Source organism: Mytilus galloprovincialis, chromosome 7 (assembly GCF_965363235.1).
Source record: "Mytilus galloprovincialis chromosome 7, xbMytGall1.hap1.1, whole genome shotgun sequence".
Classification (NCBI taxonomy): Eukaryota; Metazoa; Mollusca; class Bivalvia; order Mytilida; family Mytilidae; genus Mytilus; species Mytilus galloprovincialis.
In genome coordinates, this window is record NC_134844.1 from 37,222,222 (window position 1) to 37,238,872 (window position 16,651).

The window sequence follows — 16,651 nt, forward strand, 5'->3', positions numbered from 1 at the left end:
GTTTATTGACCAATTAAGTGTCTCAAACAAGATGGACTGTTTTCTGCTCTTCGGTGAGATCGTTGTCTCTTTGACACATTCCCTGTTCCATTCTCAATTTTATATTGACACAATTTGTCAACATCAGGACTTCAACATTGAAATAAGTTATTCTGGCGTACTAAATTTTAATCCTGGTACCTTTGATAACTATTTACACCACTGGGGCGATGCCATTGCTGGTGGACGTTTCGTCCCCGAGGGTATCACCAGCCCAGTAGTCAACACTTCGGTGTCGACATGATTATCAATAATGTGGTCATTTTTATGAATTTCCTGTTTACAAAACATTAAATTTTTCGAAAAACTAAGGATTTTCTTATCCCAGGCATAGATTACCTTAGCCGTATTTGGCAAAACTTTTGGGAATTTTGGATCCTCAAAGCTCTTCAACTTTGTACTTGTTTGGCTTTATAAATATTTTGATATGAGCGTCACTGATGAGTCTTATATAGACAAAACGCGTGTCTGGCTTACTAAATTTTAATCCTGGTACCTTTGATAACTTTTAGTGATCTTGATGTTCAAGCCTTAAATTCTTACCTCATTCTTTTTATTTCGTCTTGACTAGAAACAGGCAGTACTAAGGATAAAAAGCATACAATGATCTTGGGAACTCAACTTAAACTAAACTGTGACCGTTACTTTTGGGCTAAAGACTGGGTTACACATTATAGTATATGTGAACAATAATACAATAAAAATTTCAAAATACAAAATGGACAATATCTATGAAGGATTCGATGATAGCAGACATTATTGCTTTAGAGCTTCTTCCACAAGTCATTAGCATACTATAACTATCTGGAAAACCTGATTAACATTGCTTAACAAAAATGAATCAAAGAGCATGATTGCTCGGAGGGATACAATTGCCATTGTTTTCATTGATACATGTATTAGTATTATTTTCAAAAATAATTCAACTGCACATGTAAAATTTTCGTAAAATGTAATTTACCTAATCTGAATAGTTATTCAACTTTAAGAATAGCCAATCCTCGATACAAGTGTATAAACAATGTACTTATTGTGTTTTATTTTTGTACTAGTTATCAATTCCAAGTTGACTTTCCACAGCAGTCATTGAGAGTGAGAGAAGGTATTTCACTTCGTACCTTATAACCTATTTTCCTATGTTAATTCTAGATGGAACCCCCTTCTTAACTCTTTAAATATTTAATTCCCTTTGGGTCAGTTGGCATTTATCCTTTCCGTACACATTCCTCTGTTTAAATTGCGATCGGTTTTAATATAGTACGACGTCTATCGACAGAACGAGTTAATTTTTCTCGACGTATTGTCGTTTGGCGAAAGTTACTTACGGAAGGGAGACAACTCGAAGCGATAATTGAATAGAATAGAATATTTTTATTTCCCAAATAACAGGGCCCATAAAGGGCATAAAATCAGATACAATTGATTTACATAATTGGTAACAACAACAATAATAGCGGCATATACATATATATTTGGAATATAAGCATTGGCCATTGATAATATGGAAGACTCCATTTTGGCTGAAGGGGTGTTCTAGTTACACCTTTACGTTATGGACTACATTTATCTTAATTTAAATGATGCATAGGATTTAAAATTTTGCAACAACAATAACCCTCAATAGCAGACAGACATAGAAAGGATCTCGTGAGTTTCAAATTAATCAATGGAGTGGGGAATCCAGAGCAACCATTCAATTTGATACCCCTTCAGGTCAAGAAAATTATATGCATGCGCATAATTACCTAAACAAACCCTAGACTTGTGATTTGTAGCAAGGCCGTATATTAAATGTTGGCCGTATATTAAATGTTAATTAAACGACCTCCATTTCTTATTGGAAGTACAATATCAAATATCAGTTTCATAACGGTGACATATAAGAAAACTCCACTTCAGTTCTTATATGACAGAAATAGATTTATTGATCGGAATTCAGAGAACTCTCGCATGTTATCAAAAGTGAAACTGGGGAATTCCCTCTGACGTGTTTCTAAATTTATGAAAACACTAAATATAAATACTGCTTTATTCTGATTTTCCGTGTTGTAAAAAAACCGCATACAGGTCAAGGGAAATATCGAAACATGAAGATTATGAGAAGAACATTATAGGACAGTTGTTTAAATTCAATCCTTTTGTTTTTTATACCATTTAAAGCAAGACAATCTAAAGAATCTGAGATGTTCCTTGATGTTTCGAATAAAACGGTTGACGTGAGGGCATGGCCCCGAGTCAATGGTATAAGTCTACAGATTGCTAAAAAGCAATCGTATCCCAAAACAAGAATGTGTCCACAGTACACGGATGCCCCACTCGCACTATCATTTTCTATGTTTAGTGGACCTTGAAATTGGAATAAAATCTCTAATTTGGCATTAAAATTAGAATGATCTTATCAAAGGGAACATGTATACTAAGTTTCAAGTTGATTGGACTTCTACTTTATCAAAAACTACCTTGACCAAAAACTTTAACCTGAAATTTGCACTATCATTTTCTATGTTCAGTGAGCCGTAAAATTGGGGTCAAAACTATAATTTGGCATTTAAATTAGAAAGATCATATCATAGGGCACATGTATACTAAGTTTCAAGTTGATTGGACTTCAACTTCATCAAAAACTACCTTGACCAAAAACTTTAACCTGAAATTTGCACTATCATTTTCTATGTTCAGTGAGCCGTAAAATTGGGGTCAAAACTATAATTTGGCATTTAAATTAGAAAGATCATATCATAGGGCACATGTATACTAAGTTTCAAGTTGATTGGACTTCAACTTCATCAAAAACTACCTTGACCAAAAACTTTAACCTGAAATTTGCACTATCATTTTCTATGTTCAGTGAACCGTAAAATTGGGGTCAAAACTATAATTTGGCATTTAAATTAGAAAGATCATATCATAGGGCACATGTATACTAAGTTTCAAGTTGATTGGACTTCAACTTCATCAAAAACTACCTTGACCAAAAACTTTAACCTGAAGCGGGACAGACGGACGAACGGACGAATGAACGAACAGACGGACGGACGCACAGACCAGAAAACATAATGCCCCTCTACTATCGTAGGTTGGGCATAAAAACTACCATCAATCAATATTTAATCACTGAAGAAAATATAATTCCTGTTTTTGTTATGGATAAATAATAAATAAAATGACACCATGTATACTCTCAATGTCCATGTTCAGTCTGAAATGTAGGTCAAAATTGTATATTGCATCAAAACTTAAATCAATTTTGTCTCATAATTCATATGGGCTTTTACCCTGATTTGAGAATGTACAAGTCTATATGTACAATCATTTGTACCATGTTCAGTGAATAATATAATCGGTGCAAAACAGTCTTTACATACATGACATATATTACTTCATAAGATCACTGACACATCAAAATGAACGATGCATATTTCAATTTCATGTGACCATAACTTCATAAAATTCCTGAAGCATTACCTTACTTGATATGGGATGGACTAACAGATAGACAGACTTGCAGACAGACAAGACACACATATAAACAACCTTTGAATGGAATACATGATTTTATTTGTTAAAATGTTTCATTATACATGTAGAAGCAACTCTTGAATGTTTTTGTTCATGTCACTATGATGATTCTGGAGGTTTTGATGGAGGAGGGGGAGGTGGAGGGGCAATTGGTCCAGGTCCTCCATGATGAGATGACACAGGCGGTGGAACTGGTGGAGGGACAGGAGGGGGTGGTGGTGCTGGCATGCCCAACGGGGGTCCATGTCCATGATGCATCCCTCCTGGTGGACCCATGAATGCTCCAGGTGGTGGTGGCATAGGGGGTGGGGGTCCAGGTCTCATCATTACTCCAGGGGGTGGAGGAGGTCTTGGTGGCATTGGCATCCTGTGTGGCCTTGGAGGAAGTGGTAATTGTGGCACATTTGCTGGTGGAGGTGGTGGCTGTTGTTGTCCAGGTGTTGGTGCTGGAACTGGAATCTTGCCATCTCCCTTGAAGGCAAACTGAAGGAAAAACTGAAAATAAAATCAAAGGGGGATTATTACTTATAATACAAATATATTTTTATGAATAATTCAATCTATTACATTTATATGTCAAACAACTAAAATGTCGATGTTGTATTGCAATATAATTTTTCATTTGTATTCTTATTATGAGGGTTTTGATGGGGTTAAATGATTAAAGAATAATGCCCTTAAAAAATGAAGATTAGAGAAAAACGGGCCAAAAAAATGAAGATTAGAGAAATATGTGGTCTAATTTTTTGAAGATTAGAGAAAAAAGGGGTTAATTTTTTGAAGATTAGAGAAAAAAGGGGTGAAAATTAAATGTTTACAGAATAACAGACCCCCCTCCCCCATCCAGACCCTCTATTATGTGCAGAACAGACATCAAACTTCCTTAGGAAAAGGGTTTATTATAGAATAACTAATCCGTGAGTAGCGCATGAGTTAATTGTCAGTCAGTGTTGTTCAGTCACAAGTGGAATATTTTTTCGATATTTGAATTCTTTGATTAGTTATTTTTTCTATTACATTACTAACTGTAATAATATGTTTATGTCTATTTGTGTGTATTGTATAACTTAAAACATATTAACAAAATATGTTAACACTATTTTTTTACTGTGACAGAATAATTTAATGTTTTACTACAGGAAACATAGAACTTATTTCTTTTTTCATCAATGATAAACATATTTAAAAAAAAAAAATGTAAAACCCCCAATCTTTTTTATCATTTAAATATGATTACATTCCACCTATTATATTAGCCAGTTCATAAAATTTTAATATATGGTATAAGGATTGCCTAAAAAGGGAGTTCAATTGCAATGGGTATAACTTAAACAACCTTACCATTCAGGAGACTGATCAAAATATCTTTACCACTTTGCCTATTTTTATGGTGCTTACACCTTATTATATTATTTAGTTCACAATAGAAATATGTACGAAACAATAGTTATGGTCAATGTTAAAAACAACTTCTACAACACATTTTCATTAAAAGAAATTGACAAGAGGATGTTATGTTCTAACCTGCTTTGTTTCCTTGTTCCAATGGGTCCATAGTTTCTTAGAATCTTTGTCAACTTCTCTACTAGGAACCTGTAACATTAGATAATCACATTTTAAAGAGTTGTCTTTATTAAAGATAAAATATATGTAAAAAAGCTTTACAAAGGTAATTGAACAAAAAATATAAATCGTATTATATATTAATTGTATTCAAACTTGCAACTAGCTATTAAAAGCATTATATTTCATTTCAATAGTTTTTACTTATTCTAATGTCTCCAGAATGTCATATCTTCCAATATTTAGTACAGAACAATTAATGAATTAATCAAACTTTTCATGAACTACCCATTGGCTAATAATCCATAACTTTTAGTAACTCTATGCATTAAATTTGCTTAAAATGGCTGATCTGTGTTTAAATTTGATTTCTATGTTGTATTCCCCATACAAGTGCTTCAGCGATCGTAATACTTGTTAACATTTTTCAAAAATCTGATATACCTTGAAAGCTATTGTTTCATAAGGTTCTGCTGCAAATAACAAATATTGCCACTTCCTGTCTGGTGGCTCCACCTTCTGTTCATAAGCTGCCATAAATCTGTGACGTGGCATGATTCCATCCACAATTTCTGGGTAGTCAATCTGAAGTTAAATAAACATATGAATCATTAATACATTTTTTTTTCACAAGGAAGACTCTTTTGAGTGTTATTTAAACCCAAAACAAGACAAGAGCTGTCAAATTGAAAGCAAAGGGTTTATTTGTATTTTGAAGGTGCTTTCACACATGTTTGACCAGTGATGTTCTGTGCCTATTTTCAGATTTATCAAGCATCAGAACTGTTGAACGTAAAAGTGAAAATTGTCAATATTGAACTTTACCTTCATTTTGTCATCAGTAAAAATTTTACAAGCGTTTGTTGAATGGTTCACAAGTAGTTTTATTATACTTCATGTCAAAATGCCAGATTATGAATGGCTAATAGGAGGGTGTTAATTTACTCTATTACCCTTCACAGAGACGCTAGATCAAGTGTGCGTTATATTAAATATGACTCTATCCTATGACAAATAATCTATTACCCTTCACAGAGACGCTAGATCAAGTGTGCGTTATATTAAATATGACTCTATCCTATGACAAATAATCTATTACCCTTCACAGAGACGCTAGATCAAGTGTGCGCTATATTAAATACGACTCTATCCTATGACAAATAATCTATTACCCTTCACAGAGACGCTTGATCAAGTGTGCGCTATATTAAATACGACTCTATCCTATGACAAATAATCTATTACCCTTCACAGAGACGCTAGATCAAGTGTGCGTTATATTAAATATGACTCTATCCTATGACAAATATTCTATTACCCTTCACGGTGACGCTTGTTCAAGTGTGCGCTTTATTAAATACGGATGGTTGGTATGTACAAGACGTCATAGTTTATTACTTTGTATTAGAAATTTAATCGACAATAATAACAGAACATTCAGTATAATAAACTAAATAACACATATCTAAGAGAGTGATAGAGCAGATTGTTACCCCTCGAAAAGACATTGTCAACCTTGGCTTCGCCTCAGTTGACAATGTTTTCTAGGGATAACAATCTGCTCTATCACCCTCTCAGCTATGTGTTATTTATATAATACCAAAACCATATAGAGTGCCATTTTTTAATCTGTTCAAGGACTATTTACTATCATATTGAAATTACTGTGGATTCATTTACTTTCGTGGGTACCAATTTTCGTGGATTGCAAAAACTATTCCCTTCGTGGATATTTGATTTCGTGGTTTTGTCATAGTCTACATACAACCAGATGAACCCATGAAAACTACAAAAATAGGTACCCAACAAATAATAATAAATCCACAGTAAACAATTTGATCTAATTCTGAGCAATACACTATCACTATTTGTCCGCCATTACTGGATATCACACAGGTTCCCGTAAAATTTTGACGTCATAATACAAAATATCTGACGCCACAATGGAAAAGTGATTGTTGTATGCGTCAAAAGTTCAAGCGGCCAGGTCAGCCGGGATTAGCGATAAGGTGTATATCCAACTCTCACTGGCTTTAAAGCTATAAGTACTGTCAATGCAGAAATTATTGGGAGGTTTTTATTTCTGAGATCGCAATAACTTATATGTCATTGTTGACCCAAAAATGTCAATAATAAATGCACGCAATAATATCTGAATATACATTTTTGTTTTTATATCTTTTTGCGAATAGGAAAAACCCATTCAAAACAATAGCCTCAAGTTTTCACAACCAATGATCAATAATATGATGCAATTGAGTATCAATTCAATATATCTACATTTCTAAATTAATAACCAACCTGAAATAACAAACTCTGCTGATGATTTTCTGAATCTCTCTGTTTTGTTACTGAAAAAAAATAATATTCCTATAGTACCCAATTTTAAAATACAACATTACTTAATAATTCAAAGATAATATCCTTGTTTTCAAAATTCCAATAGGGAACATATCAAAGATAATAATCATAACTTTTTCAACAAACATGACAAATATTATATAGTTCATATTTCAAATGACAAATAGTATTCATTAATTGTAAAGACCAAACAGTTCCTCTTAAAATTCACATGATTGTATGGTTGGCAAAAATGCAATTATAAAAGAAAGATTTATATAAATAAGACACATCCTCAAATATTTTTTTCTTTAATAAATTCTGAACTAACATTTCAATACTTGTTTATAAAGTAATTATACATAGGCCAATTAAAATTAATTGATAGATTTTCATCCCCGCCCGCCCTTCTGAAAACATCCCGCCCCGATTTTTTTTATTTTTACAAATTTATGATTTCCGGATTTTGTTCATATACGTTTCCGGTAACCGTCAACATTTTGTTTCAATATTAACTTCCTGTTTCAAATTTCGGTTTTCATATTTCTTCAAGTAACTTAAAAATAATTCTGCAGCACTATGAAGACAAAATCATCTACCGAGAATAGAGATTGATTACAAGAAGGGCATGAAATAATAGGCTTTCAAGTTATACTCTGTGTCCAAGTCTGCACATCACGGAATGACACAAATTGTTGTGATAAGAAAACGGTTGATTTTTTCATTAATAAAATGACTTTGTGTCAGGAATTTTGGACTGTGTACCCAAAGAGCAAGAATCGTGGAACACATTGGTATAAAAACATAACTGATTAAACAAATTGACACAAGCACGAACTTGTTAGATTTATGACAATATATTGAGTTGAAAAAGTCGGCAAACATTCACTTAGAAAATTTTACCCTTGCCGATTGTTTTTCTGTTGTTGTTGACAAACAGCAAACACTCTCAGTCCCAATACCCTCAATAGAGTCATTAAACAACTTTTTTTTTAGTTCATGTTTTACATTATAATTATATATGCATCTTGAAAAAGAATCAGAAAAGCACCAACCCTATTATTTTCAAAACTTTTGAGTTATTTTATTCTGTACTCATAATACTTGTGTTGCACTGTTTCGTACAAATGCATATTTGTTTCATTTTATGGAGACCAAAAAAAATATTGCTTGGAAAGGCAAATAAATTCTGTGAGAAGAGAGCATTTCTCTATGTTTTTGCTGTTTACTAAAAATAGGTTTTTAAAGCAGAAATTACATGTAGAACAGTGGTTGCCAACTAGGGATTTGTATAAATTTAAGACTTGAACAATTCTGTACAATTCCTTATACAGGCCGTACATTGACCTATAATGGTTTACTTTTATAAATTGTTATTTGGATGGAGAGTTGTCTCTTTGGCACTCATACCAAATCTACCTAGTTCTATATATATGATTTAAGCTTATTATTATACTTCCGCTTTTAAAAAGGGGATTTACCTCTGTCTTTCCATCCGTCAGTCCGTCCGGTTTTTTTTAGGAACTACTTGACAAGGATTTCTGAAATTTGGTTACAGGGTTATATAAGTCAGCTTTACCCTGTGATGGGTTTTACGATTCATCACTCAACAACTTCCTGTTTACCAAAATATTGAAAAAGGGGTATTACTCAGTGAGAAGTAGCTCACAGTTTTACTTGTTACACTTGCATATATGAAGAACACGTCACCAGAGGGTTTCATAAGAAATAAAAATTAAAAAATAAAATCCTCCCACCCGCCCCATTTTTTTCAAAATTTTGGATGAAAATCTACTAATTAATTTTAGTTGGTCATATATGCAAATAAAATCTAAATAAAATTACCTTTGTAACCGGGTCGACCAATTTTCACAAACTTTTTAATGTCAACTCTCGGCTTTTCTGGTGCAGGCTGTTGAGGTGCTTCCTTAGCTTCTTTTGCTGCTCTGCGAGCTCTGAATGTAAATAAATGTGTGAAAATATTATCATATTTAAAACACCTTTTCTACTTTCCATTCAATTTCTCACATCTTTTACTTTCTTTTTTTAAAGAGTTATTATCATGTTTCTTCTTGCTATGGCTATTTGCAGAAAAACTGGCAAGGTGTATTTAATCCAACACTATATGCCAATAAAGAATAAATCAATAAATGATATAATTCTTATTCAAAAAATACTTAAATATACACATACATGACATGCATTTATTTTATCTCCCGATAAAAATTGATGGAAACAATTAACTACTTGAAAAACATAACTTACAAATTAGCTTGATGCTTTTTTCCCTGTGTATGAGCTAAGTAGCTGCCCTGTAATAATAAAGCATTCACATACAAACATTTTTTTTTAAATATTTGTCACCAAATGAATAATGCAATTTCTCTTTAAACATATTCATATTTTTTTGATTCTCTGTTTTTTATACATATTATACCATTGGGTTGTCAGATGATCAAAAAAAAATATACAGGACTTTAAAATTGAGAAAGTGACACTCTGACAAAACTGTCGAAATGCACATCTGGTGCAAGAAAATTGGTACTGTTAATTTTATTATATAATCATGGCAACCTTTTTTACAAATTCACCAGAAAGGTGCACGTGGTAAAATATGTCATTTCGAATTCAAACATGACAAATACACAAATTCATAATTAAATATACCGGTATGTTTTAGACATTTTATCAAGCTAATTTGGAGCCCACATTTCGGTATGAATAACTCTAAGTCATTTCAGTTTTAACAGTAGGTTGACCAGGACAATTGTAGTACCTGTTATTGAAATGTCATTCAGTATATAATGCTTAAATGGCTAAATAGTTAATGATTCTATATTCTTATTAAACAAGCAGGAGATTACATGTACATGTAAGTTTTTACAATTCTAACTACTAAGTTATCATTGACTGTAAGCTTTCTTAATGTAAATGTGAAATGTTTTGTAAATATGTGTTTCATAAGCCAACTCAATGGTTGGGTATTGATTGTTTTAATGTAATTTTTTTATTATGTCATTAATATACAATCAGTATGTGACACAATAATAAAATAAAATTTCTGATTATTATTTATTACTCAATTAAATCTGCTTTCATATACCGCTGGTCTATTAGACAGAGTAGATTGATTGTTGGTGTTAAATGAACCTCTACCAGTTTTAGTAATAGTGTTGTGGCCAGTTATTAATTGGTGGAGACAGCATGGGTCTCTGAAGAGAACCACAAACCTCTTTTTTTGAGAAAAATTATAAAGCTGACAGTGATATAAAAGATCATTTTAAAAATGACAATGAGCCCACTTTCCCCGACAAATTTTTGTTTATGCATATATTTCTATTCATACCTCATTATTATGTAGCGTCAGACAAAGTTTACATTCATAGGATCCCAAATGATTTTTCATAAAATATGGATCCTGAAAAATAAAAACATTTGTATACATAAAGGATTTTCACATGGAAAAACAGAATTCAAATAAGTTTTACAAATCTAGATATAGTTTAGAACTGTATAACTGCTTAAGCTAACTGGAATGAGTAAGAATGGTGAAATTTGCCTTTCTTGTGAAAATTCTTTATAAGGGGGTTAACTTTATGAGATGAGTACAATCACTCATCATATATATATCTCATCACTAGGTTCACATCAATATCAATAGTTAATAGTTTTCTTATCTGTTCTTAATAATAATTAATTACCCCCTAAATATATCCATTATAACAAATAAAAACTTCTTGCTGAATCAAAGACTAGTGCTAAAACTTTAGATCTAACAAGTTGGAATATTTAATTATATAGACATGTGACAGACTTAAATTTTTTAAATTAATCAAATTTATCTAGATCTTGTATAAGAACATTTAATGTAAACTAAACACATAAAAATTGGAGAAAAATACCTTATTTAAGTCAATTGTCTCTAAAGCTAACTGGCGTAGCCTTTCTCTTCTATCTCTGTTTGACTCAGAGGCCGAGGCTACTCCTCCAGAACCTGTCTTTCCTCCAGCTCTGTTTTGGAAATCCATGGTCTATTTCAGATGACCTACCTATAATTGGATGATGTCAATGTATTAATAAACAATTATGAAAAACTTTATATGGTAGCTTTATTTACAAAGCTTAGAGAAGTTGAAGAATTTTTCTTATAATCACATTTTTTTCTGATGTTTTATTGTCTCTGTAACATACACAAGATTCAGTACTGTACTTCAATTGCACCAGGATCCCATAAAGTGCAGCAACATCCTAATTTAAGTCTTATTAATCTTGGTAATATATCTCTTTAATTGTTTATGATTGTACTTTAAAATAATATTTGGTTAAAACCTTTACAGTTAAACCTCGTCATGTTGAACTCTGCTGTGAGAATGAGTCGATGTAATTTTTTCAGTCCCATTAAATTCCCATTTTATCAACTCATAATTAACTGTGATGGGTCAAACTCGGTTGTTTCAAATACTAAGTCAAGTAAATTTCATAGTCCTGTCGATGTATAGTTAATGTTAATTGTCTCAAAGGTAAAAATTTTCAAAAGATGCAGGCCTAATAATAAAAATCCAAATGGGAACAGATATTATTACGGAAGCCGATAAGGGCCATTAAAAAAAATCGTTATTACGACATCGCTATGTCGTCATTTCGACATAACATGTAGTTATAACGACATCGCTATGTCGTAATAACGACATAGGTTTTATCGTAATAACGACATCGCTTTTATCGTAATAACGACATCGATCGCTAATATAGCGTTATTACGATAAAAGCCTTAAAGTCCTGTGCTTAGCAGAAAAGCAGTATTTGGTTTGCTCAAGCCATGGTTTGAAACCCACAAATTATAGCACTCAAGGCGAACCTGTGTATTTCTGTGTGTTTCTTTAATCTACATTGACTGGAGGTATTAGGGGAGGGTTGAGAACTCACAAACATGTTTCACCCCTCCCCATTTTTGCAACTCCCAAGGTAGGAGCCCCTGATCTTTGTTAATCTTGTGGGTTTTTTTTAAATGTTGGTTCATTTGTATGTTTCAGAGTTTAGTTTGATGCCCTTTTAAACTGAACTAGGATACATTTTTATTTAGAGGCCAGCTGAGGCCCAGCATCGCTACAAACAACGGGGTGGAGTTTCTCGCTGCATTGTCAGAACCTTTTGACATATTTACCATTAAGCAATTCCATTCTCAATTTCATGCTACCACAAGACCACCGTCACTGAGGCAGTCTGATTCCACTGGTGATTAAAAGAATTAACCATTCAGCATTCCCAACCAGGTGCTCCGCAGGGCGCAGCTTTATACGACCGCAGAGGTCGAACCCTGAACAGTTGGGGCAAGTATGGACAAAACATTCAAGCGTGATACAGCTCTGAATTTGGATTGTGATCAAATTTTTGACATTACATGGGTTTTTTTACAAAAAACAAATATCAAGATTTTACAAATCAATTAAAGATTTCTTCTTATTTAAATCTAAAATTAAATAGTTGACACAGCATAGGTTTCTGACACAGAATGAATGTGGTCTAATGAACTTAAAAGTTTTTTTTGCCTTTGAGCAATTCACTATGCTGTTGAATATTAATCCTCTCAAAAAAATGTTTGAAGAAATTTTCTTTTTATTTATGAAATCTGAAATGAGAAAAATTTAACCCCCCCCCCCCCTTTTTTCACATCCCCGTTTCCCTTTTTCCAAAACTGATATCAATTCAAATTTCTAATGGAGTTTGCAACAATAACTACTCTTTTAAATACATCATAAAATATTAAAATGTAAAATAAAGTGCTTGTTATCACTGAATGGTAAAGATTGGTTGGTAGTAAAAGTGAATATACATTGTTTATTGTATAAAACAATAAAAAAAAACTTCATCAGCAACATTTTATATTGGCAAATTTCCAATGAAGTTATTTACATAAAGTTATTGGCAAATAAAAATAGAAAATGACATCATAGTCATGTCTGGCAAATTTCCAACATACATTATCTAAAACATTTTAGATAAGATAAGGAAAAAAAGCTTCATCAGCAACATTTTATATTGGCAAATTTCCAATGAAGTTATTTACATAAAGTTATTGGCAAATAAAAATAGAAAATGACATCATAGTCATGTCTGGCAAATTTCCAACATATATTATCAACTACTATTCTATACAAAGAAAGATAACTCCAATTGAAAATTAATTGCTATTGCACAATATTGTGCAATTAGATATTTCTTGCTATTGTGCAATACTGTGCAATTGAAAATTTCTTGCTATTGCACAATACTTGATATGGAATCCTGATTTGGACCAACTTGAAAACTGGGCCCATAATCAAAAATCAAAGTACATATTTAGATAAAGCATATCAAATAAGCCCAAGAATTTAATTTTTGTTAAAATCAAACTTAGTTTAATTTGGACCCTTTGGACCTTAATGTAGACCAATTTGAAAACTGGACCAAAAATTAAGAATCTACATACACAGTTAGATTTGGCATATCAAAGAACCCATTTATTCAATTTTTGAAGAAATCAAACAAAGTTTAATTTTGGACCCCCATTTAGACCAACTTGAAAACTAGGCCAATAATTAAAAATCTAAGTACATTTTTAAATTCAGCATATCAAAGAACCCCAAGGATTCAATTTTTGTTAAAATCAAACTAAGTTTAATTTTGGACCCTTTGGACCTTAATGTAGACCAATTTGAAAACGGGACCAAAAATTAAGAATCTACATACATAGTTAGATTCGGCATATCAAAGAACCCCAATTATTCAATTTTTGATGAAATCACACAAAGTTCAATTTTGGACCCTTTGGGCCCCTTATTCCTAAACTGTTAGGACCAAAACTCCCAAAATCAAACCCAACCTTCCTTTTATGGTCATAAACCTTGTGTTTAAATTTCATAGATTTCTATTTACTTATACTAAAGTTATGGTGCAAAAACCAAAAATAATGCTTAATAGGGCCCCTTTTTGGCCCCTAATTCATAAACTGTTGTGACCTCAACTCCAAAAATCAATCCCAACCTTCCTTTTGTGGTCATAAACCTTGTGCTAAAATTTCATTGATTTCTATTTACTTATACTAAAGTTATTGTGCGAAAACCAAGAATAATGCTTATTTGGGCCCTTTTTTGGCCCTTAATTCCTAAACTGTTGGAACCAAAAACCCCCAAAATCAATCCCAACCTTCCTTTTGTGGTCATAAACCTTGTGTCAAAATTTCATAGATTTCTATTCACTTAAACTAAAGTTATAGTGCGAAAACCAAGAAAATGCTTATTTGGGCCCTTTTTGGCCCCTAATTCCTAAAATGTTGGGACCAAAACTCCCAAAATCAATACCAACCTTCCTTTTGTGGTCATAAACCTTGTGTTAAAATTTCATAGATTTCCATTCACTTTTACTAAAGTTAGAGTGCGAAAACTAAAAGTATTCGGACGCCGGACGACGACGACGACGACGACGACGACGACGACGACGACGCAGACGCCAACGTGATAGCAATATACGACGAAAAATTTTTCAAATTTTGCGGTCGTATAAAAACTGGCAAAAGGCACAAAAAAACACTAATCTGACATTCCATCTTATAATATAAAATTGAGAATGGAAATGGGGAATGTGTCAAAGAGACAACAACCCGACCAAATAAAAAACAACAGCAGAGGGTCACCAACAGGTCTTCAATGTAGCGAGAAATTCCCGCACCCGGAGGCGTCCCTCAGCTGGCCCCTAAACAAATATATACTAGTCCAGTGATAATGAACGCCATACCAATTTCCAAATTGTACACAAGAAACTAAAATTAAAATAATACAAGACTAACAAAGGCCAGAGGCTCCTGACTTGGGACAGGCGCAAAAATGCGGCGGGGTTAAACATGTTTGTGAGATCTCAACCCTCCCCCTATACCTCTAACCAATGTAGAAAAGCAAACGCACAACAATACGCATTAAAATTCAGTTCAAGAGAAGTCCGAGTCTGATGTCAGAAGATGTAACCAAAGAAAATAAACAAAATGACAATAATACATAAATAACAACAGACTACTAGCAGTTAACTGACATGCCAGCTAGACTTCAATTAAACTGACTGAAAGATCATGATTTCATCATATGAACATCAGGCACAATCCTTCCCGTTAGGGGTCTAGTATCACACCATCATAACACACATGAGAAGAACACAACCCGTGTCATGCCAATAACTGTTTTTAGAATAAATGTGTTTAGCTCCGATGCAAAGACCTTATCAGTGACTCAATATTAACGCCAAAATATGCAATTTGTAATGACTTGACAACAGTATCGTAATTATATCCCTTCTTAATAAGTCTATTCAAAGGTTTTGTAAGTTTCTGAGGTGAATACTGACACCTTTGTGCTTTATAAAGAATATTTCCATAAAAAATTGGATGTGAAATACCTGAACGTATTAGAAGTCGGCATGTTGAGCTATATTTACGAATGATGTCTTTATACCGATGATAAAATTTAGTAAAGGTTTTGACTAGTTTGTGATATCGAAAACCCTGGTGTAATAATTTTTCAGTAATACATAAATTTCTCTCGTTAAAATCTAAAACATTGTTACATACACGAGCGAATCGTACAAGTTGAGATATATAAACACCGTAAGATGGTGACAAGGGAACGTCACCATCTAAAAACGGATAATTAACGATAGGAAATGAAAAATCGTCCCTTTTATCATAAATTTTAGTATTCAGCTTTCCATTAGTGATATAGATATCAAGATCGAGAAAAGGGCAGTGGTCATTGTTAGTATTAGCTTTATTTAAAGTAAGTTCAACAGGAAGACTTATTGTATAGAACTGTGTTCCATCTTGTTGCAGTAGAACAGTTAAACTGACCTTTTATTAACAAATTTTAAACGGATTCTTGTATATAGCTATGTATTTTCTAGTATCAGATCGAAGTTAGAAGGAAAGAAATAGAAAAAATAAATGCATCGCATGAAACAAGTTCAAAGGGCGAAGTGCCTGTCTTTATGGTCATTGCCATTGGGTGTGATTGTCAATGGGACATCTAAATATGTTATTTACAAACACACGTGTCTGACGAGGAACACTGTGCCGTTTACCGGCTATTATTTCCACATATACAATTATTTGCAAAACAACGCTTTCCTGACGATTAACTGGTTGCCGTACCCTCGTATATAGAAGAGC

General features: G+C 32.8%; 1 protein-coding gene across 1 annotated transcript; it reads right to left on the reverse strand.

Moving 5' to 3' along the window:
- Positions 1 to 3,574: 3,574 nt before the first annotated feature.
- Positions 3,575 to 16,651, reverse strand: LOC143082899 (splicing factor 3A subunit 2-like). Its single transcript, XM_076258895.1, has 9 exons — positions 16,538 to 16,651; positions 11,364 to 11,510; positions 10,808 to 10,879; positions 9,727 to 9,773; positions 9,307 to 9,416; positions 7,423 to 7,472; positions 5,566 to 5,706; positions 5,083 to 5,151; positions 3,575 to 4,053 (listed from the first exon to the last, which is right to left on the reverse strand). The coding sequence occupies exons 2-9, from the start codon at positions 11,487 to 11,489 to the stop codon at positions 3,658 to 3,660; spliced, it is 1,011 nt and encodes a 336-aa protein (XP_076115010.1). The 5' UTR covers positions 11,490 to 11,510; positions 16,538 to 16,651; the 3' UTR covers positions 3,575 to 3,657.

What these genes read in the sequence shown, in the direction of transcription:
- LOC143082899 (XM_076258895.1), bottom strand. Translation starts at nt 11,489, where the DNA reads ATGGATTTCCAAAACAGAGCTGGAGGAAAGACAGGTTCTGGAGGAGTA. An exon ending in TGGTCGACCCGGTTACAAAG is followed by an intron (nt 7,473 to 9,306) that starts GTAATTTTATTT and finishes ATTTTTTTTCAG; the next exon opens with TAACAAAACAGAGAGATTCA. An exon ending in AGCAGAGTTTGTTATTTCAG is followed by an intron (nt 5,707 to 7,422) that starts GTTGGTTATTAA and finishes ATTTAACTTCAG; the next exon opens with ATTGACTACCCAGAAATTGT.